This window comes from Sphaeramia orbicularis, chromosome 12 (genome assembly GCF_902148855.1).
Source record: "Sphaeramia orbicularis chromosome 12, fSphaOr1.1, whole genome shotgun sequence".
Lineage (NCBI taxonomy): Eukaryota > Metazoa > Chordata > Actinopteri > Kurtiformes > Apogonidae > Sphaeramia > Sphaeramia orbicularis.
Window position 1 is genome coordinate 71,732,861 of NC_043968.1, and position 22,719 is coordinate 71,755,579.

A 22,719-nucleotide genomic window follows, 5' to 3' on the forward strand; every position below is an offset into this window, starting at 1 on the left:
AATCCTTATCCATTCTCCAAACCTAAACTCTTTTTCTAGTCTAGCGACAGATCACCATGGCAGTAGATTTGTTTGTTGTGCATCCCTAAAATGAGCCCAGGGTGCTCCAGAGCTAAAACATTAGTTCTACCTGCTACATGTGCTAACCTGAAGAGAAAAAAAAAAACAGCCAGGAGTGATTCCGTGCCCCCCTTGGCAAGTCTTCACGCCTCCCCTGGGGGGCCCGCCCCACAGTTTGAGAAACTCTGGACTAATGTAATCTCACATCCATGCACTGTGTAAATTTCTGTAGTACTGGGTTTCACCAGTGGGGGGCGCCTCATGGTGCTTTCCTCTTCTGTCCGTCAGACCTCTGTCATTGACGTCATGACGCTGTCCGCCGAGCCGCTCCAGCCTCCACTCTGCTCTGTTCATTCTCAGGCCGGGTAGGACCCAGCAACAACACAGCGGTCGGTTCAACCTATGAAGAGTGGGTTTCACAATCGCCATCCATCCTTTGAGTAGACAATATTTTGTGGAAATATATCTATATCACTGATCAGAAGGTACACTAAGTCGTTGAATCGGTGAGTTACGGATGTGGTTGATGGTGTAAAAATCTTGTTTCTGCCTGTCTTCTTCTCTGCTCCGTTTTATTGTTGCTTTGTTCTGGGCAGCAGCCATTTTTAATCGCCTTGTCCTACATTCCCATCGCTGTCTTCAGACCTTACTAAAAGCCAAGTAAGGCTGAAAATATTAGCACACGGGTTGAGTGAGATATTTCCTCAAAGCACACTTTCTTTTGTAGTGTCAAGCACAAAATAAAGACACCGGACTCCCCGGGCCTGTTGGGTTGGTTTTGGATAGACTGGGTTGTAAGTTTAACGGATTTGTCATCTCGGTAGTTTTGAACAAGCTATAGCTGCGTTAACAGCCGAAGCTAGGTAAACGCTAAGTTAAATCTCAGGTTTGGGGTCATTACACTATATCAAATACCTATTGAGTGTACATGTCTTTACAATCTAAATTGCAATAGGCACGATAATATATTAGTTTATGAAGTGATGTCCACTAGCTCTTGCTGTTTACATAGCCATTTTCCCTTAGCTAAACTAATAACACTTTCTGCTAGCGGTGGTTGTCGGCTAGCTAGCTACACCAAGTGGCTGTGTTAACGCTTTGGTGTTCAAGAAATACTTTAAAACACGTAGAAAAACTCCGGGAGACGAGGGAAATACGCGTAATACACTGTCTGATTATGCCAGTTTTTGTTTTAGTTAATAAAAGACTGGAATTAGCCTTTGTTGTTGTTGTTCGTCGACCTGGCTGGTGTCATTTTCATGTGCTGGAATTAGCATTAGCGCTCGTTAGCATGCGAGGATGCAACCTAACGGTACCTACAATTAACAGCTAATGACACGGGTCAGACATTATCATACACACAGGGACTGTGTGTTATGTCGGTGATTTAGTACAGTAATATTTTTACCACAGTGATCTGATCAAAGTAATAAACTGACTTTAGAAACGTTTGATGTAGAGTACCATTGCGTTTTCGATAGCTTCTTTTTGTCGGACCCTAATGTGGTCTTAATATAAAGCAGAGAAAGCGATTTGAATTCATTAGACTTTCATGGAATGACTTGATCCACTCAATAAACAATTGAATCGAAGGAAGTGATTGAATTATACTTGTTTTGGAGTAACAGTGAAACGCCTTAGCTGCGTTATGACCGAGCGGCCTCCAGTTTGCAAAATGTCTGGTATTCGGCACAACAACGATATTATCTCAATAGATTAATTGTAAAACATAGAAACTCATAAGGCTTTAAGTATCTGGACCTACCTAGGGGAAGAGGGAGCAGATTATAAGGATTTTGCTTCATGGTTTTAACAGTTTTACACCCCTCTGTGTCAGTGGTATATTGTGTGAAAGTAACCATCAAGAATATAAATGTGCACTTTTAAAAAACATATTACACCACTACACTGGAGCTGATTTGATGGCCTTAAATACTGCCCACTGTACGGAAGCAGTGAAAAAATTTGTCATCCAGGACTGTCAAATGTGTGTCCTTAAACACTTAACTGGATCAGCTGTTAACTATCTTCGATTTGACATTTTCCTCTTGACATGCTCTTGTGCAATTATGTTTATTTCCATGCCTTTTGTGTATTAGTTTGTCAAGTGTGGCCTGTGTAAGACTGCAGGTTTGTTGATTTGTTGTAGACATGCTGAAATGTGTTTCCTACACATGAACTATACATATTCTGTTACAGAAGGTGTGAGTCCATAGCTTCTGTTTAACTGTGGTCTCTATAAGACACAAAGCATCTGTGGAAAATATGTGTCTCAGTCTACATTAATATATTGATATGTGTAAGAAATAATGCTTCAACCAGCAAATACCATTATGTGGTATAAAGTCATACAGGTGATTGAGGCAGTGGTTTAACAAGTCTAGCTGAGAAATGTGTGCTGTGTTGTTAAGATAGTTTTGTGCTATTCAGAACAGAAAAAATACATTTACATAAAACCCAAGATTTAGTGTTTCGGCTCAGTTGTACAGTCGACCTATCCTAACTATTTCCACCAGGAATCATATACTAACTAACATGTATTAAAGGTAGTGAGTAATATGGTATTATTAGGGTTTATTAAAGTAGACAACACGGGATAGCATGAGTAGGTCAGACATGTGTTTGTTAAATGGACATGGTGTGCCTTTATCATCGGCTCTGATCAAAGGGGCTCAGAGCAGCTCAAAACACTTGATATTCTACAAATCTATACACTTTAGAACATCATACATAAAAAATATGTCTCTAACATGTGTTTTACACTCAGACAGGATTTCAGGTTGCTTAAGGGCATGTGGTGGAAAATGGAAAACTACACCTTAAGGCAGAGTTAAATTCAAGAGCAGAGAGTTTCATTGAGTTAAGCCTGCTTTTTCAAGGTGCAATCAGTTATGAATGGGAGTGTGGACAGTAGTGGTTGCCAGATCTATGGTGTTATGGCCACAGTGATTTTCCTGCACAAAGTGGGGCTTTTCCTGTGTGGAGGGAATTGATTGGTCAGTTGTTACCCGCCATGTTTTGAGCCGGAACAAGACCAGCAACACTCTCTATGATGGTTGGAATGCTAAAGAGGCGTTTGTGGTTTGGCTGGGTGTAATTCGTAATAGCTTATGAACTAGGCAGTGTCAAACTACTGACTTTGACCTTGGTGTCAGGGCCCTAAAGTTGTTAAATTGAGAATACAGCCATTAACATTGAACTTGTTCTTGGTGTGTGACAGAAAATATTTACTTGGTTTTTATTTTTAGCTGCTGAGCTGCAATTTCTTTGGCCACAAGGACAACAGGTTTTCATAGACTTTAGCAGTTGTGTTCCTCATATAATTACCTTCAGTACAGTGTATGATTCTTAGTTGTTGTCAAAGCCTTAAAATGATCTGGTGATCAATTTTGAATGTACTGCTAATATGGTATCTTGTTTTTCTTGTAATTTTAATAACTATGTTAAAGCTGTACCAAGTTAGATATCAGGGGAAATGCACAGCTCTCTTTTACAGGTCTCTCTTCTCTGACCAAATACAAAGATAGATGACCCGCCATAGTTTAAAAATGCCAAAATAAAGCTGAAATGTGACGTTAGAGGAGCTGTTGTGTAACTACTTTTAGGAAAGTTGAGGTGAATCTGATGAATATTAACAGTGATTGGTGATTAAAATGGTCGATCATGTATTTGTGTCATATTTTTTTCTCAAAGCCAAAACTTTCTCTTCTTTTAATTAATGCGATATGTCAAAAATTAAGTTTTATGTACATTTTGATTTCCTGTTTCAGGGTAATAAGAGGAAAAGGGCATGTTCTTGTATGCTATCTGTTTTGCCCACTTTGGATTTATTTGAAAAATAGGTGTTCTGGCTCAGTAAAATGCATAATTATGTCTAGAAAATCATTTTTGACCATGTTCAGTGATGCATGACTCAGTCGCCGAAGCAAAACAGCAATATCAAGCTTTTCCTAAAGTAATCCCTTTTAACATGATACTGTCTGTAGTACTAAGAAATAAGACCATGTACGGTAACAAAAAGTAGATGTTACGTTTATTAAGCAACAAATAGCTTACTTATGATCATAATAACAAACATTTGGAAATCAGACATGTTTATATGATCAGTTTGGATGTTACATTCATGTAATGTATATATTTTTTAAACCTTCTTAGTTTGCCTTAAAATTGAAAATCTTGCCCTCCTCATAGATTCTAAAGTTTGATATATTTCATGTATAAATATAGTGTGTTTAATATATTTCAAGGAATAGAATCTACAAGGTGGGCAAGAATGTTATTTTAGATTTTAAAAGTGAAACCTAATGATTTTTGCTGTATTTTCCAACATGGTATTCAAATGAGGTCAGGTCAAAGGTCATGTTTGGTTATTATATGGAGCTGGATACGTATTAAAGGCACTATTTAAGTATGCTTGACTGTGATTTTTTGGAAATATTGCTGGTGCAAGGTGATGTCAAAGGGGGTGACTTAAGGTGCTGTAGCAGCATCTTGAGGTTTAGACAGTTGTAGAATATCAATATATGGCATTATAAGATGTATTCTTCTTGGGCTCAAACATTCAACTGTTTCTGAGTAAGTCTATGAAAGTGGGCTAGGTAGGTACAGAAAGAGATGAAGCCTTTTCCAACCTAAGATAAAATATTTTCTCATTCTGTGCCAATTACTAAAGATAGAATTTTTTTCTTTTTAGAAGGCACTGGGAAGAGGCGCAAGGGAAAATTTCCATACTCGATGACATTACATCGCAATGTCCGATCGTTTGGGGCAAATAACCAAGTCCAAGGATGGGAAAAGCAAGTATTCCTCACTCAGCCTATTTGACAAGTACAAGGGAAAATCAATAGAAACTCAGAAAAACACAGGTAAGCACTGTTTGCCTAATGTTATATTATTTTCCACCAAATTTAATTTTTAGATCTTTGTCAACAAAGATGTTGTGTTTGCTGTTTTTCTACATCTCCAGTAGTTCCTCGACATGGCTTACAGAGTCTTGGCAAAGTGGCCGCAGCCCGGCGTATGCCCCCACCCGCTCACCTGCCGAGCCTGAAATCTGAAAACAAAGGAAACGATCCCAACGTGATTATTGTGCCCAAAGACGGTACAGGATGGGCGAACAAGCAGGAACAACCCGATCAAAAGAGGTCAGAACAGAAGGCCATCACATGCCACACTCAGCCTATCATAAATATGATATCACTTCAGTGGGTTTATTTGAGCTAAACTTGATGATTTTGTAATTTTTCATAATGTTTGCATTATTTCCACTTTACTACCTACCACTGACTGACTCTTTTTGGGCAGTTTGACACTCAAAACATGGCGGCAGCTCATTTAATTCTTCTGCATTGTGCTTGTTTTTTAGACATGATAACATTGTAAAACTTCTTGTAATTGGTCTTAAAGTGCAAACTAGTGTTTAATACAACTTATGCCGTGGTTCCACTATGTGGAACTGGCTCAACTCGACTTGGGTACCAGATACTATTCCTCGAGACCGTTTCTATTACAGGACACTACCGACTTTACAGTACCTGGACGTATAGCGATGCAGCACATTGCTTCCGTGTCGTCTGCTCAGAGAGTCGCTGATAAACTCGCTCGTTGCGTGTTGTCTCATCAAATTCATGCTGAATTTTATGTCGGTCACCAAAGACTGAATCTCCTTACTGAATGGTGTACTTTATCGGGCTGTCATCATGTGGATTAACCTACCGCTACATTTACTGTAAACTTCCGCATCTGGTTTTTGTAAAACGGTGGGTCACAGAGACAACTCTCTGACCAATCAGTGGTCTGCAGTGTTTATACGTCACGTTTTAGTATCTGTTCCCCAGTCTTGGAACCTCGGCAGAGGTGATACCAAAAAACTAATATTGGGTACCAGATTACAGGTCCTTTTTCGTAATGGAAACGCAAAAGTACGAATGGAGTTGAGCCGAGTTGGTACCACGTAGTGGAAACGCGGCAATAAATGAAATGAGCTCACCTTGATCTGGACGAAGTCCACTTCTTTAGGTCCATGGTCCTGGCTCTGTTTCATTACTCATTAGTTGAAAGTAGAACTATTACAAATATTCTTACTAGTGTATAACGGTTTTAACACTGTAATTGACTCCTACTGCAATGCTGGCAGAAAGTTAACAGAATAGACGATAATATTTTTATCACATAACTGATACCCCCATCTAGGAGCAGGCAAAATATCCAAAATGTCCTGTCATGATCCACTTAAAGTAACCGAGATTTCTGTAAATTGAATGAAGAAATCATCAGTGCTGCCACTAACAACTAATTTTCTAATTACTAATGTAAACGACTAATTAAAAAAAAAAAAATCAAGTCTTTGTTTTTTTGTTGTCCATTTTATTTTGAATGCAACTCAAGGGCCAAACCATAAAATGTCACCTGTACCATGACAAATGTAAACAATATAAATAACTTAAATATTACCAAACAAAAAATTACAAAGTGGAATGTTTTCCACATCCTCCCCCCAAAAAATTTGCACAACGTGATTCAAGTGGCTAGCAATCAATATAAAAAATATTAATACAATAGGCCCTATGCAATTTCCAGTGCAAAGTGACTTCCAGTGAGCATTTGCTTCACAGTGCAAATATATGTGGTGCAAATATTGTGTCATATCTCTCAATCATTTTCAGGACACTGTCAGTGAGTACTGTTGCAAGTTGTGGCATGCAGTCCTTCATTGGAAGGATGAATTCAGTCAGATTACTCTACCTACAACTGACAAAAAGAGAGGAGAAAAATACACAATGAGGCTACTGATGTAGACATGGAGAGCCTATTCCTAATATCATGTCTGGGATTCCACCTTAACCTTCACTTACTACTTTTGTTGGAAACTCATTAAATAAACTGTTCAAAAACATTATGTAGCCTATTAACAATCTAAGCATAAGCATCTGCATTTCCATTAGGTTACGCCATATTAGTCAGATTCTGAACTAGCCTACTGCCTAAAGTAAGAGAGAGCAGGCGCATATCGAGGCATTGGCATGGATTCCCAGGGTGCCGTGGCTTCAGGCCACGAAGCCACAGCACCTGGGGCTTGTCTCTGGCAGCAGTCACAGGGAGATCCCGTTCCTACTGCGTTTGAGACAGGAGGCCAAAAATAAATAGGCAGTCAATAGAAAAATTACACATTGACTAAAAAAATGGTCGTCGACTAATTTTCATTGTCGACTAATTGTGGCAGCATGAGAAGTTGTTAAGTACTTGATCATGTGTAGTCAATCCAATTTTATTTTATATAGCACCAAGTCATAACAAAAGTTGTCTCATGACACTTTACACATAGAGTTGGTTGAAACCAGACTCTCAATCAGGTTGTTATTTTGGAAAACTGCCTTGTTGTTTTGTTTCTAACATGCTAAGCTCTACCGCTTCCCAAATCATGATTTTGTCTGAGGAATCTTGATTGAACAGTCAAGTGAGAAACCACTTCTGATTAGCTGTGTGCTTCAAGTATACAGCAGATACTACTGGAATGACCAAATCTCCTTTGATGGACATATATACTGTCATAACATCCAGTTCTACTCTGATCACAATGTTTTGGCTAAATGTAAAGCACTGTTGACTTTTATTGAAATATTTAGTGGATAGCCTCAATAAACAGCCAGGCTTGAACTTGGTAATAATCCTCAGATGATTTTTACAAAATAGTCTTTTAAAGTAGAATTTAGGTTTTGTATTTAGAGGATCCAGTCGGTCTCTGTTAATGTGTCTTGTGTCCAGTTCTCCCTGAGGGAATGTATCTTTTATCAGCTTCTTTCTTGATTCCTTCTTAGATTCCATAGAGCTGATGGTTTTCCTTTTCTGTCCTTGCAGTTCTATTGCATCAATACCACAGCTGCCGGAGTTGCAGCCGCAGCTGGCTTTACAGAAATCTGTCTCCAATCTGCAGAAGCCCTCACCAGTAGCCAGCCAGGAGGTGTGTGTGTATATATATATATATATATATATATATATATATATATATATTAGTATTAGTGTAGTATATATATTTATATAAATACTGTGTATATGATTATGGGTGGTGTAAATTTGCAGTGATCAAAAAGTTTAAAAAAACATCTTGTTTATGTCAATCAGACCAGACAGTGATTTCAATACTGTCTTTATAGAATTTCTTACCCTCTTTGCAGAGGTTAAAAAGCAGACATTTTCTGAAGTTAAGCCCTTGAACAATGATAAGTCTGCTTCCAAAGTAGCTGAGGAATGAATAATGTTTGATACTTTATGTAGGTATGATGTTGGTTAAGGAAGATTGTCTGGCAGAAAAAGAGTGGTACAACTTTGAGACTGACCTTGATTTTCTCTGTTTCCACAGAACACAAACACAGGTGGACCAAAGCAATGGGCCCAGCTAAATGGAAAGGGAGTAGAGCAAGATGGTGAGTCACTGCTACATTTGTGAATTTGTTATAATTGAGGGCAAGATATCTGAGGCATACAGCCCTTATTTTGACCTGATGTGCATTTACCAGTTAGCACAGTATACTGTATTTTTCTAATTAATCATAATAATGTTTTTTTGTTACACTTACTAACATACAACATCAGGTTCAAGGGCCTCAAACCGACTTCAGCCCTTCTCTCACGAGGAATTTCCCACACTGAAGGCAGCTGGAGAACAGGACAGGGTTGGCAAGGAAAGAAGCGGCTTCGATCCGTCGTATGGGCCCGGACCAAGCCTCCGCCCCCAGAGTAAGGCACCATCTGCCAGCTCAGGAGCTGGCTAATATTCCTATAGATCAGCAAATAACATTTGGAAAGCTAATTACCAAATTGGCAAGATTTTGGTCAAGAGCTACCATTACTGCTAAGAAAGTAAAAGATCATGTGATAAACCAAATGAAACCAATTCCATAGTGGCAGAAGGTAGCAGGTAAAGGTAGTGTGTTTACAACCCATTGTTCATGGATGGTAAAAGGCCTTTTTAAGTCCTTAATGAGTAACATACAATTTGTGATTTCTTGTTCACATGAACTAAAAATGTGTAAATAACTCTTCATTTGAAGATGTGACGAGCTGGAGGGAAGGTGGTGGCAGGAACCTTCAACCTTCATCCCTGACCCTCAGCCTGCCAGCAGATCCTGAGGGAAAGCTCACTGCCCTGGGTGAGACTGGTACCCCCCCAGCCTCATCTCACCCCCCTTCTGCCACCGGCACCACCACTTCCACCACAGTCACAGCTCAAACACCCAGTCTGGATCCCAAGGAGCCTTCGCTGCGACCTGCCCAGCCTGTCCGCAGAACAACCGTCCCTACTGCTCTGCAGTACCAGCTCCACCACACTTCAACTGCTGTCTACCATGACATGTTACCTGCATTTGTAAGTATATATGACTCAGGACTTACTTAGACTACTACTTGGAATGAAGTACAAACACAACTTCCAAGACACCCTACAGCAGTTTTTGGTTACAGCCATACATGGCTTACACTCTTTTGTTTGTTGATTGTAGTTCACTTTCCCATCCTACCATTTACAGATGTGCTCTAAAGAGACACGTGAAGCCCCAGGTACAGACCACGCCCCTACCACTGTTACAGCCCCAGCCCGATTTGATACTAAACCCACTTTCAGGCAGAGCTATGCCAAACCTGATCTAGTCAAGTAAGTACATGCACAGTGAGAACCCGTTTTTTCTTCAAGCAGTTTGACCAAGAGATTTTTGACGACTGGCATTTGCAATGTTTTTTTTTTTTTTTTTGTTCCTGTGATTCCAGTGGCGATGTGAGGAGAGAGAACCGCTTTGTTCGCGGTCCACCTCGACTCTCATCTCAACCCATTCGCAGGCCAGGTGACAGACCGCTTCGGCCAGCCATCATCAACCCAGAGGACCTGAAAGATCTGGATGAGCTCGACAATGACTGCGAAGACGGATGGGCTGGTTAGTAGTGCTTTAAACCATTCATCTACAAATTTTAGCTAACAGCCCCCTTTCCACCAGATTCTCTGGAACTTTAACCAGGAACTTATTTACCTGACAAAAGAATTCCTGGTAAGCTGCATGGTTTGCATTTCCTCCGCACATCAAAATTCTTGAAAATGTATTCAGATGAGGCTTGCTCATTTCAGTTGTGACTGCTTTAAGTCCCACTGAATGTATAGAATGAGGTCCAGGTTGTTTAGAGCATATTAATACGTTCTTTAACATATTCAGATGGACAGACAGATGATTGTAACACACTTGTAGGAGTGAGATGAATATATTGGGCCTGGCTTGAGCTGAATAGCGTATTCATCAGATGGATGAATACATCCCTACTCCTTACAGTTCCACACAAGCACACTTGCATACTAAATTGCTTAATCTGTTTCCATAACACATAGTTGTTGTTATCTTGTGGTTATGTCTTTTATAGAAATTTTAGTATTAATACACATAAATAGACTATCATTCTGGAATGGCAATAAAAAATTTCTGGTTTTGCTAGTTCTTGGCCCGAGTACAGGATGCTGCAACGGTGCATTTGTAAAATAGTGATGGGAGAGAAGTTGTTTTGATGAAACATGTATTCGAGGAAGCACTTAGTGCTAGTAAAACAATTAAATTCATACAAACCAGTGTGTCTTTGTCAAAACTTACATTTTCGGGGTGCAGTTGTAGCTCGGGTTCATTCATTCGCCGTCTGAACCATTTTATCCTGGAGAAGATCACGGGGGTGCTGGAGCCTATTCCAGCTGGTTATCAGGTGAAGGTGGGGTACACCCTGGAAATGTCACCACTTCATTGCAGGGCTGATGTTTAAAGAGGAACAACCAATCACTCTCACATTCACACCTACAGGCAATTTATCAGATCATGTTGTCCTGTTGGCCTCATCAAACCTGGACCTTCAGCATGCACTGGGGTGGTTTGCAGCTGAGTGCAAAGCGAATGGGAAGAGGATCACCTCCAAATCCGATGGTCATGGTTCTCAACCGCAAAAAGGTGGTCTACCCTCTCTGGGACGGTGGGGTGTCCTTGCCCCAAGTGGAGGAGTTCAAGTATCTCGGAGTCTTGTTCACGAGTGAGGGAAGGACATAACGTGAGACTGACAGGCGAATCGGTGCAGTGATGCGGCCATTGTATCGGTCTGTTGTGGTAAAGAAGTAGCTGAGCTGATAGGCGAAGCTCTCGATTTACCGGTCAATCTATGTTCCTACGCTCACCTATGGTCATGAGCTTTGGGTCCTGACCGAAAGGACAAGATCCCAAATACAAGTGGTTGAAATGAATTTCCTCCATAGGGTGGTTGGGCACACTCTTAGAGATAGGGTGAGCAGCTCAGTCACCAGGGAGGAGCTCAGAGTAGAGCCGCTGCTCTTCCACATCGATAGGGGCCAGCTGAGGTGGCTCGGGTTACTGTCTCCTGGACCCCTCCCTGGGAAGGTGTTTGGGGCATATCCTGCTGGGAGGAGGCCTCGGGGAAGACCTAGGATGTGCTGGGGAGACTTTGTCTCTCTGCTGGCCTGGGAACACCTCGGGATCCCCCTGGAGGAGCTACATTAGATGTCTGGGCTTAGACTGTTGCCTCTGCAACCTGGCCCCAGATAAACAAATGAAAATGGATGGATGGATGGATGGATGGGCAATTTAGATTAACCAGTTAACCTTTTAGTGCATGTCTTTGGGCGGTGGGAGGAAGCCAAAGTACCCAGAGAGAACCCATGCAAACGTGTCTCATGTTCAACATGCAAGGAACATGTAAATTCTACACAAAAAAAGCTCAGAGGTTGTTCTTTAATGTAGGTAGTGGATGGAAGGAGAATGACAGTCCTGCCACTGCATGACAGCTGTTGTCTCCAGACTGCTATATAAACTGCTGTTTGAGGTTGGGAGACATGATGATTTATTCATAGTCAGTGACTATCACTGTTGACAGGTTTTTTGTTTTATTTTTTAGGACTTCATGAGGAAGTTGATTATAGTGAGAAGCTCAAATTCAGTGATGATGAAGAAGAACACGCCCCCGGAGACAAAAACAAAATGTGGTGAGATCACTTATCTGTTACTTGTTTGAAATTGCTTTTGAAAATTATCACACTATTTTCAATGCTTGGCTGCTGTATTGTTTGAATATTGTTTTTTCATGTAGGACTGAATGGGAAAGGGAGAAAGAACACCAGCGTGACTGCCAGTCCTCCCTAAGTCTAGGTGAGGCCGCCTACCCCCAGGAGAGCCCTGATGACAGTTACCCCTACCAACACCATCACCATGAGCCTCCCAGGAAGGCCAGTGGTAGATACCTCTCTACGGACAACCAGGTAACTACTTGTGGTATTGTGTTTTTCCACTTTCATCCTGCTCTTTTGAGATTACCTTTCTAAGATTAACTTGCTATTTAAGCACATTAACTTTGTAAATCCCCCAGTGAGTGTTCAAATCACACTGCACAGGTGACGGTATGAAAAGTACTGATTGTATGCAGCTACAACCCCCTCAAGTCAGGCTGCCATTGTGAATTGGGACAAATGACCTTGCTGTAACCATAGTGATATGTGTGTCATTACTTTATACTTGGATACCACTTGCTTGGCAAGAGAAAAGGATGTGATAGACCTAGTAGTAACAGATTTTGGCCCTGCTGTACTGTTGCTTTGATATAAAAATTTGAATTATATGCCATGTAGAATTTCTTTGAGGAATTAACTTTTTACCTCCACCAGGGGATTTTGTGATCGCTTTCCTTTGTGTGTTTGCATGTTTGTTTGTTAGCAAGAGAACTCAAAAAGTTATGGATGGATTTTCATGAAATTTTCTGGCACAAGGAAAAAATTATTAAATTTTGGTGGTGATCGGGGGGGGGGGGGGTTCCTGTCTTGGCGGAGGTCTGCGCTCTCCGAGTGCTTTTCTTGTTTATTATCATTCACCATCCACTTACAAAATAGTTGAAGATTTTCCTAGGTTGTACCTTGCATTGACCTTGTTTGAATTTGTTTTCCATTTCTCTCTCGTTCAATTGAGATTAATCCAACATCTTGTGAACCTATAAATAGTATAGATGACAACAGATACAAATGAACAGATTATTGATCCCCAGAGGGAAAATCACTTTTTTCATCAGCTCAATAAAAGAAGGAAGGAAAGACAAACAAAAAGCAGAATTAATGAACAAGTAATCACCAGTTCATGAATCATCAGACTGAGGTGTTTTAAATTCTGGTGGCAGTGGGCATGAAGGGTCTTCTATATGTCAGTCCTAAATTTTAATGAGGTTAGTTGTCCACTGCAGCTGCTCATCTGGTTTATCAGAGTGAAATGAAGAGGATGATCTGGATTTTCCAAGATTCCCCCCACCACATTCCCCAATTGTTTCCAGCGCCTCTCCAGAAACAAAACCCTCTTTTTTTAACCAGTTTGTCCAGGCGTTTTGCATCCTTTTGTCTGGTACTGCTTTCCCAGCAGATAACAGCTTAGAAGAGAGCACTGGCTTCAACCAACTGGTAAAACGTGCAGCATCTTAGAGCAAACATCAAAAGACGTGAGCCACCCCTGGAAAAATAGCCAACTCTGTCCCTGTCAACAAAATGCATCTGTGTTCAGGGACCAGTCTATCTTGTTGTCTTAGATCAGGGGTGTCCAGTCCTGGTCCTCAAGAGCCACTATCCTGCATGTTTTTAGACGTATCCCTCTTCCATCATACCTGATTCAAATAATAATCTTCTCATCAAGTTCTGCAGAAGCCTCATAATGACAGTCAGGTGTGCTGGAAAAGGGAAACATCTCAAACATTCAGGATAGTAGCTCTCGAGGACCAGGATTGGACACCCCTGTCTTAGATGAACACCAAGATATTTGAATGTCCGCGCCACCTCAGTGTTCAGTACTATTTTTTTTTTTCTACTACATTTGCACACACTCACTTAAACTTGTGTCCATTCCATCTCCAGCCACAGCAGAAGAACCAAGGTGATCCAGTAGCTGAACAGGAAGATCACCAGCGTCACTCTCAGGCTCCAGCCAGGGCCAAATACGTGTCTGCTGAGCTGTCTGAGGCTGTTGAGAGGGCCCGCAGACGTCGAGAGGAAGAAGAGAGACGAGCCCGGGAGGAACGTTTAGCTGCATGTGCTGAAAAACTAAAAAAGCTGGATGAGAAGTTTGGGAAGACTGAAAGACAGTCATCCCGGTCAGAGGAAAACCAAAAAGATGGAGAGGGAAAGGATGCCCCACTGTCCCCGATCCGGGATCAAAGTAAAGCGCACCATGACAACTGGCAATACAGCATAAAAGGTAAAAAAAAAAAAACAATGTCCAATAATATATGAAACCAGTATGTCATATGAAATTTCGAGATTATGGAAAATCTAATAGAATATTTTGTTTAAAATAATTTTCAGATGGAAGCGAGTGCCCTCCTGAGAACTCATCTGTCCATAGTTACCGTGACGAACCAGGCTTCTCTGCCTACCGAGGAAGTGAGGATGAAAGCCAGGAGCCCTCCTCCCCTTCAGACTGTAGTGGTCGCCAGGCCTCCAAACCCATGCCTCCCCGCTTTCAAAAGCAACCACATCACCAGCAGGTGACTACAAGTTAATAGGTTTTCTAACCTGTGGAATCCTAATTGTAGTTGAGTGCCTCAATGTTGTAGTTGCTGCTTTGAGAGAACAGGGCTGGATGTTTCTCAAGGTTGAAAACTTGAGAGGTACTGAGATGTATTTAAAGGATTTAAAACCTAATTGTCTTTGAATTAAAAAGCCTCTAGAATTTCATTGGATAGAAAGCATTTGCTTAACTCATTTAACATTCATTAATCTGAGATAATCTACTTACATTGCTTTCATTCCACAGGAACAAGTATACAAGATGCAGCACTGGCAGCAGTCAGGTCACCCTACGTCATCTGGCTCTAACCACACCCAGCGGGGCTACTATCCCCCACATGTCCTTGGCTTTGATCCTCGCTGGATGATGATGCCTCCCTTCATGGATCCCCGTATGACCCAGGGAAGATCTCCTGTGGACTACTATCCCAGTGCGGTTCACTCCTCAGGTAGATACCATGAAGAAAACAAGTATATAAATAACTTCAACTTTAAAAGCAGATGACTTTCATATAAAATGATGTAATTTTTTAAAAAAATCCCCAATTTGTAATTGTTCTCAGCAGGAATGATGAAACCTATGATGCACCAAGACCACCTGAATAGTCCTGGCTCTGATGAAGGCTGCCATTCCAGTATGCACCAGGAGAGAAGAGCCCCTTCCACTGAGCCCTGTCCTATGTGGAACCAAGATGGGTACCCATTACGTAGTTTCACTCCACCCTACCAGAGGCAGCATGAAAATTCCAACAGCAGCCAGCGGGACGACAGGTTAGTTATTCTGTAAATGCTTGAAATAAGAGAGTTTTCAAATGATAATCTTCTTATGTTACATTTACGTTAGTTTTCTTTTGTTTGTTTTGTTTTTTTAAATTAAAATGACACTGACCTACCTATTGAAATTCTATTTTTCCCCAGAAGTGACATGGCCTGCTCTCAGCAAGACTCCTATGAAGATAAGGCCAATGAGTGCTTGGACCAACCACAAGATAATCTCCCTCATCACACATACCCAAGCAGAGGACCAGACCGAGAGCACCAACACCATGAACAAGGCTTACTAACCACCGCTCAAAACCACTCCCAGCATCATGCAGATGGTGAATACCTGAAACAGGACTCTAGAGATAAGTATCTGAAAGATGGCACAGACTCTCATGATGAGACATCAGATGGCTCCAAAGACATTTGGAAAAGAGATGGCAGTCAGAAGAAAGATGGAGGACCCAACAGTGTCCAAAACCAGTGGTCTGAACCCAGTTCCAGTTGTAGTAGTAGTGTCAGCCAGCCATCTGAGAACAGTGGGCGAACTTTGACTCGTAGAACTGGGCCAATAAAGAAACCTGTTCTTAAGGCTCTTAAAGTAGAAGAGAAGGAGAATGAGAAGCCTAAGCCTGAGCCTGAAGAGAAGCCTGTCCCATACCGCCTGGAGAAAGAAGTCCTTACAAATGTTTATGACTTAAAGAAGGATAACCAGCCTGCAAGCAACAGGCGTTCAGCTTCACCTGTTGTTGAGAAACAGCCTGAAGAGAGGCAGCGTCAGTCTCCAGCTCCAACTAAAACAGAAAGGCCTCTGAGCACCCAAAGTGATGACTCTCCAAAGGATAGTGCCTGGGACACTGGCAAGAGTCAGCCATCCAGAGACAACCAGGAAATTCGTGAGCCACAAGTACCACGGCGCAACAACTGGATCTTCATTGATGAAGAACAGGCCTTTAGTGCTGTGAGGGGAACAGGTAGAGGCCGTAGTCGAGGCTTCAGGGAGTTCAGCTCTAGAGGTGGAACCCGAGGTGGCCGAAGTGGAGACAATCTCAGAGGGGCTTATAACAACAATAACAGCAGCAGCAGTGGAAGTGGTCCTCAGCGGACAGTCAGAGGTCGAGCCCCCCCAAGGGACCTTGTCAAGGTGGAGGAGTTCCAGAGGGGCAAGCCCCGAAGGCGGAACGTCAGTGAAACATTGAGTGAGGCATCTGAATATGAGGAACTACCCAAGAGACGTCGCCAGAAGGGATCTGAGAATGGTGAAATTTACACAGAGTCTGGAGAAGTTCGGAAAGCAGACAGAGACTCTTGGCGATCTAACAAAGTGTACACAGATGAACAAACAGCCCCCGATTCCAGAGAAAAAGCCAAAGCCAGCAGGAGCTTCGGAGGTCGCATGTTGCCCCCCAGACTGAATGCCACTGGAAGTTACAGTCGAAGTTTTGGTGGCTCTAGGGATATTTCCACATGGAGAGGCCGTGGACCTCAGTTCAACAGCACTGGTGGTCCCATGCAGGAAAATGGTTACGGTCCTGGAGCTGAAACTGCTTACTCCCGCAGACCCACTGTTGACCGCGAGACTCTCAAGTACACCCCTAAATTCACCGGCTCCTTCATGGAAAATGGCACAGAGGACCGTGAAGGAGACTACTACTTTGACAATGATAACCCTGACAGGCAGGTTTTAAGGCGACGCCGCCCACCTCGTCAAGACAAACCTCCACGTTTCCGTCGGCTGCGGCAAGAGCGTGAACCTGGCTCAAACCAGTGGACAAGTGATGAGTACTTAAATGGAGACTTTGCGGCCCCCTGGCCTGGGCGCTCCAAAGGCAGTGGGGATGACAGCTGGCCAAGTGGACACTATGCAGGTGGACGCTCTAGTCAGCATGGGCAGGCAGAGGAGTGGGAGACAGGATCAGACAACAGTGACTTTGGAGACTGGAGAGAGAAGAGGAGCGGAAGTGGAGGTGCAGCTCCTCAGGGACACGGTGATATTCCGTCAGACTCTGGTCACAGTGAACCAGGCTCAGGTGAGAAGAGGGAACTGTCCAAGAGAAGTTTTTCCAGCCAGAGACCCTTAGTGGAACGGCAAAACAGGAAAGGAGAGCCATCACTGCTGGAAGCAAATAAGATGACGCGTACACCCGATAATCCTCCCACCTCCTCCTCAAACAGGAGTGAAAATTGGCAGAATGGAGGGGCATCTTGTAAAAGGTGAGGAGAATGGGAGCATGGCTGTCTCTACAGATTAATGGGATGAAACTGCATTTGTTTGTGTCTGCAGGTTGTAAACTATTGTATGTAGGTGTTTTATTAAAATTTTGTGGGCTCTCTAGTGCCTCCTTTAAATTCAAGCCCAGTCCTTATATTGAGTTTCTTGAAGATGGTTCACCTCTTTAGTCCAGTAGCTTTCCTGAAGTGCTAAAATAAACCCAATCTTAGATGACTGAAAATTGTCACACGTTTCTCATAGTCACTTGGAAAACAAGCAAGCTTCCTTTCTATATAGTTTAGATGTCAATAGCTCATTGCCTGTTTCCAAAGCTATCACAGTATTTTCTTCTAACAAGGTATGTGATGCTTTCTGCTCAGCTTTATTGGACTGACAAATGTGAAAAAGATACCTGTGCAACAATGGAGTTAGGGATGTAACTATTAGAAATTTTGGTGCTACGATTATTGTTAGGGAAATAATCGTGGTTTCACAATTACTACGATAATTTTGAGGGGGTTTATATGTGGGGGTGCAGTCCATGCCACGCATACTTCATAATGGGTACGCGTAGACGTGAAAGTGAATCTTTGTAACAGTTCACTTACTTTTTCCAAAGTGACCTGCTACAATGTACTTTAGGGTCACGGGTGGATTAGCCATCAGCAAGGGAAATAAGCAACAGACAAAAGAAGTCTGCGTCTGGCTCTATATTGGCCTTTTCATCTCCACGTGAAGCCAGCACACACCTCCCACGTTCGAGCGCATCCCCAACAAAACAAACTCCAATATAACACAAATAAACCACAAAGCAACCACATAGCAGAGCCAACCAAAAAAATTGAACACATTTAATACAAATCATTAAATATAAAGCAGCTCACCCCACCCCCCCCACCCCCCAAAATACCTTTCCCTTTTTAGTCCCCAAAGTTTTTACGCATGCAAATAGTCAATGATCAGTTGCAGTAGCTCCAGGCTTTACTCACGGCACCGTACAAACACCACCACAGTATTGGCCCGTGTTGGTCCCAGTAGCTCCACGGAGGACAGTAATCCACTGGACAATGGGAGACGTTTAATCCAGAAAGGTATTAAATCCACAAAGTTAGCTCCGCAGTGTCTCAAACTCTGGCATGCTGCCAATTTGGTGTATGACATCCCTCTCCTCTGTGCATCCCTGTGCACGTGTCATATCCTCCTCTTTTTATGCTGACAGCGCACATACATTTTATAAATTCTTTTTGAAGAATATAGCGCACAATAAATCAACACTGTGACCAAGTTTTACAAAAGGACTAGCAAATAAGTTTTTTCATCTTTGCTGGAGGTCTTAAAGTGATGCATATTCAACAGCCATCATTAATACAGATAATGACTTATGGGGTCTTAACAACACATCACTAATTCCTCTAAATCTCCCGCTGTTGTGAAACTTCGTTAACTTTTATTTGAGGAGGCAGGACGTTTGTTTAAGCCAGATTGTTGTGAATGGGTTGCACGATGGTAGCCTGAAGCTGCATAGATGACAGTAGCGAATGCAAACTCCATGGAAATGAAAGTGACAGGCGGTCAGCTTGTTCCTTCTGTCATTTTCACTGGTGGAATGTTGAATGTAGTGCTTCTGTAACATTGCTTTTGTTCTGTGTGGGAAGTGCAAATTGGCATGTCTTTTGTTCCGCTCTTATCTCTGTACTTTATGAGACAGTTATTGGTAGCCTTGACGAGTCATTAACCGTGACGTTTAAAATTGGGATTAATTGTAACACCATGACATCGTTACTGCCCTAATTGGAGTGTTGCCTCATTGTACAACACTGGATCTTCCCCAGCATCCCCCTGAGATAAAGTTTAAGTCACTTCAGATTTTTGTGTCTACCAACATTAGCTTTTGCTGCTCTTGGTCAAATGAAAGCTTTTGGTTTTACATTTCTGTAAACTGCCAAACTGTCCAGAATTGATTTTTTTGTTTTTTTATGTAGAGTGATACTTTTGCTGTGTTGCATACTAAATTAAAAGTTTTATCCCTGTCTTTCCTGTTTGCAGCAGGAGCCCAGATGAGCCAGGTCCAGTCTACAGCATAGAACAGCCTGAGGATAGGGAGCCCAGTGAACCCTCGGGGAAAAAAATAGACAAGGACCTGAAGCCAGGGCCGGTCAAGACAGACATATCTGAACCTCTGTCTCAGTATGAGCTCAGCTATCCGAGTGAGTTACATGTATTTTCTTTTTCTTTTTTTTTTTTGTTAGAAAGGAATCTAACAAACGGTATCTGATAAATCTACTGCACTAACATCTGCCTGTTAATGATCCATGTGACAAAAAGTTTAAGAATAATGGATCTACCTGACACTATGTCTGTTCTGTAGTTGAAGGGGATACAGGTGGATCAGTTTCCAACTCAGATGGGTACCAGGATGCCTTGTCCAAAAAGCAAAGGCGTCCACAGGAAGATGAGAGGAGGCGGAAGGAGCAGGGAGCTGCTGTAAGTTCAACCCATGCTCTAACCTGATGCTCAGTAGCCACTGCAGAGGATGAATTGGGATTTTCAGAATAAAAGTACATGGTTTGTTAAAGTTGCCTTAACTTTTACCTGTTAGGTGCCGGGGAAGAACAGGCCGATCACATCCAAGATTCCACCACGCTTTGCTAAAAAGCAGGGAAGCATGAGCATCGAACAACCTGAGGAGGCGCTTTCCTCAAACAACCTCGGAACTGAAATCTGGGAAACAAACAGCTCAGGTAGTTGGCAAATTCAGTTTGATGTTGGTGTTTTTTCAGTGTTGCAGTTGATACTTTAATGTAAAAACTCAATAGATGATTATGATAACTTCAGAGCAGTCATGAAGCAAGTGTGACATTAAATATTCTAGCCAAAAGGTGTAGTGAAGTCCTTCATTGGGTTTATGTGACATTTGTATTGATGTATTGAAGTTTTTTAAGTTTCAAAACAAAAAAATTATTTGTCAAAACATTCTCAATATTAACCTGATAATTGACAGAGGGCATTATCTCTTTTGCTCTCTGGTTCTTTAATGAGTGTTATGTGGAAGGAAATATGTCTGAACTGTGCACTAATTTTTCTAACTGATTCATTCTTAGCTCTTTCAGTCCAGTCTTCAGGGGGAGACTCATGGACTAAACAAGTGTCATACACTGGCAGTGAGCCTAATTCTGAGGTATGGCCTGGACTTACTAATTAGACACTTAACTATGTCATTGTGTTTTGCTTGCTAGTTTAAAGCTGCGGGAGACTTTCATCACCAATTTTTCATCAAATCTGTAAAACCCCAGTCATATCCCCAGCATCATGAATCTGTAAGTCTTTCTGTGATTACTCACCTGAATTTCTTCCCTCAATTTTGAAGTGTACTCCACCATAAACAAACCATTTGTTTACAAACAGAGCCGGTAGGTAACTCAGGCATCTTCGGAATTTTGTCGCGTCGTGCATTGGGAGAAGCATTGTAACAAATGGTTTGTTTATGGTGGATTACCTTCAAAATTGTTCACCATGAGGGAAGAGATTCAGGTGAGTAATCACAAAAAGACTTACAGATTTGTGATACTTAGGCTATGACTGAGGTTTGACAGATTTGATGAAAAATTGGTGACAAAAGTCTCCCGCACCTTTAGCAAATTTTATCTCTTTATCACTGGAAACAGTTGCATTAGCTGTCACATGATTATTTCATCTACTGCACAACTTTTCTCCCTGTGCAGGACTCTGATGCTGGCCCAGAGCAGACAAAAGAGCAGCACAAGCCAGGCCCTATCGGGAATGAGCGTTCCTTGAAGCATCGCAAAGGATCAGAAGGCGTTGATAGGTTGGAAGGTGGCCCTATCACGCCCGTCAATGGTGTGGATCTCCATGTGGACACTGTGCTCCCTGTGCCTCCTATTGAGTTTGGTGTCAGTGCCAAAGACTCTGATTTCAGCCTGCCACCAGGTTCTACTCCAGTGCCTGTGTCCAATCCTGTCAACAAGCTTCAGGATGCACTCACCACCAATGTGAGTGATTAAACACATTTCCTACTTAATGTCAGATGCTGATATTATCACCACCACAGATTCAGTTATTGAATACTGCAGGACCTTCCTTTCATCCTTAAAAACAATTAATGTGTCTTTGGATGACATTAATGGTTTTCTTTGTTAAACAGACGGCTCTCAATCAGAGCATCCCCATGCTACGCTCCAACCACCTGCAGCCCGCCATCAACCTCAACCCCATCTCCTTCCCCACCGCAGACCTCACTCTTAAGGTATTTGAATTACAGTACCAGAAACATAATGATGCTTTACAGTATATAAGCAGACAATAAAATGTCAAAATAGTTTTGTTCAAAGAGGCAAGTGATCTTGAAATCTTGTTTGTTTAGATGGAGTCAGCACGTAAGGCGTGGGAGAACTCCCAGTCGTTGCCTGAGCAGGGCTCACCTGGCGGAGGGGCTTCAGGTGCTCAGCCTCCCTGTAGTGTAGGCTCATCCAGTGGGGTCAGCTACAGCTCTTTTGGAGGAGTTTCCATGCCTCCGATGCCTGTGGCCTCAGTAGCACCTTCCATGTCAATGCAAGGTAAAACTAGACTTACGCCCAATCCCAATTCTCATTTTCACCTCTACCCCTTGGCCCTTACACTTGGCACTACCCCTTGAAACAGAGTTGCAAGGAGTAGGGGTTGAAATATTCCCCTTTGAAATGAGACAACCCTTCGAGACCTGTTACGTCATCAGCGGTCATCGATGCCGCTATAAACAGATGTGACAACTTTGTGAAAGAATTCACCATGCTGTCAGCAACTGTAACCGTCTCTGTTCCATGGGCTTTGGGCAGCTTTTTGCAGCTAAAAACTGCAAACCGTAAGAATGCAGTCTGTAATTCATTGAAACGGCTTTAAACGGATGATCAAATGATTGCGTTATTCACGAAGAAGATATGTACATTTGTGTGTTTCTTTCATCACACTGCTGCACTTTTTTTGCTGCGTTTACCTCCACTTGGCCATGATCTGAACAGAATTATGGGAAATTTCTAATACCCCACCGTTTTGCAGCGTGGTCCTTGAAAATTCTGTTTCAATGGCCAAACAGCCCTCCCTCTTAGCCCTTCCCCTCCAGCTCATC

At 42.2% G+C, this 22,719-nt stretch overlaps 1 protein-coding gene across 5 annotated transcripts in view; it reads left to right on the forward strand.

Annotated features, from left to right (window-relative positions):
* The first annotated feature begins 393 nt into the window (after positions 1–393).
* Positions 394–22,719, forward strand: part of prrc2b (proline-rich coiled-coil 2B) — a 29,055-nt gene continuing 6,729 nt past the window's right edge. The window contains exons 1-23 of one of the 5 annotated variants that reach the window (XM_030150253.1): positions 394–566; positions 4,754–4,925; positions 5,027–5,204; positions 7,918–8,020; positions 8,420–8,483; positions 8,653–8,796; positions 9,111–9,424; positions 9,585–9,709; positions 9,823–9,986; positions 11,986–12,073; positions 12,178–12,346; positions 13,973–14,312; positions 14,420–14,601; positions 14,871–15,072; positions 15,187–15,394; positions 15,542–17,599; positions 19,644–19,804; positions 19,966–20,081; positions 20,197–20,338; positions 20,699–20,775; positions 21,320–21,607; positions 21,760–21,861; positions 21,979–22,171. In XM_030150253.1, the coding sequence (XP_030006113.1) occupies positions 4,811–4,925; positions 5,027–5,204; positions 7,918–8,020; positions 8,420–8,483; positions 8,653–8,796; positions 9,111–9,424; positions 9,585–9,709; positions 9,823–9,986; positions 11,986–12,073; positions 12,178–12,346; positions 13,973–14,312; positions 14,420–14,601; positions 14,871–15,072; positions 15,187–15,394; positions 15,542–17,599; positions 19,644–19,804; positions 19,966–20,081; positions 20,197–20,338; positions 20,699–20,775; positions 21,320–21,607; positions 21,760–21,861; positions 21,979–22,171 (5,533 nt within the window). In that variant the 5' untranslated portion in view covers positions 394–566; positions 4,754–4,810. The remainder of the gene's footprint in view (positions 567–4,753; positions 4,926–5,026; positions 5,205–7,917; positions 8,021–8,419; positions 8,484–8,652; positions 8,797–9,110; positions 9,425–9,584; positions 9,710–9,822; positions 9,987–11,985; positions 12,074–12,177; positions 12,347–13,972; positions 14,313–14,419; positions 14,602–14,870; positions 15,073–15,186; positions 15,395–15,541; positions 17,600–19,643; positions 19,805–19,965; positions 20,082–20,196; positions 20,339–20,698; positions 20,776–21,319; positions 21,608–21,759; positions 21,862–21,978; positions 22,172–22,719) is intronic. The other 4 variants (XM_030150257.1, XM_030150255.1, XM_030150256.1 and 1 more) reach the window with 4 other exon arrangements.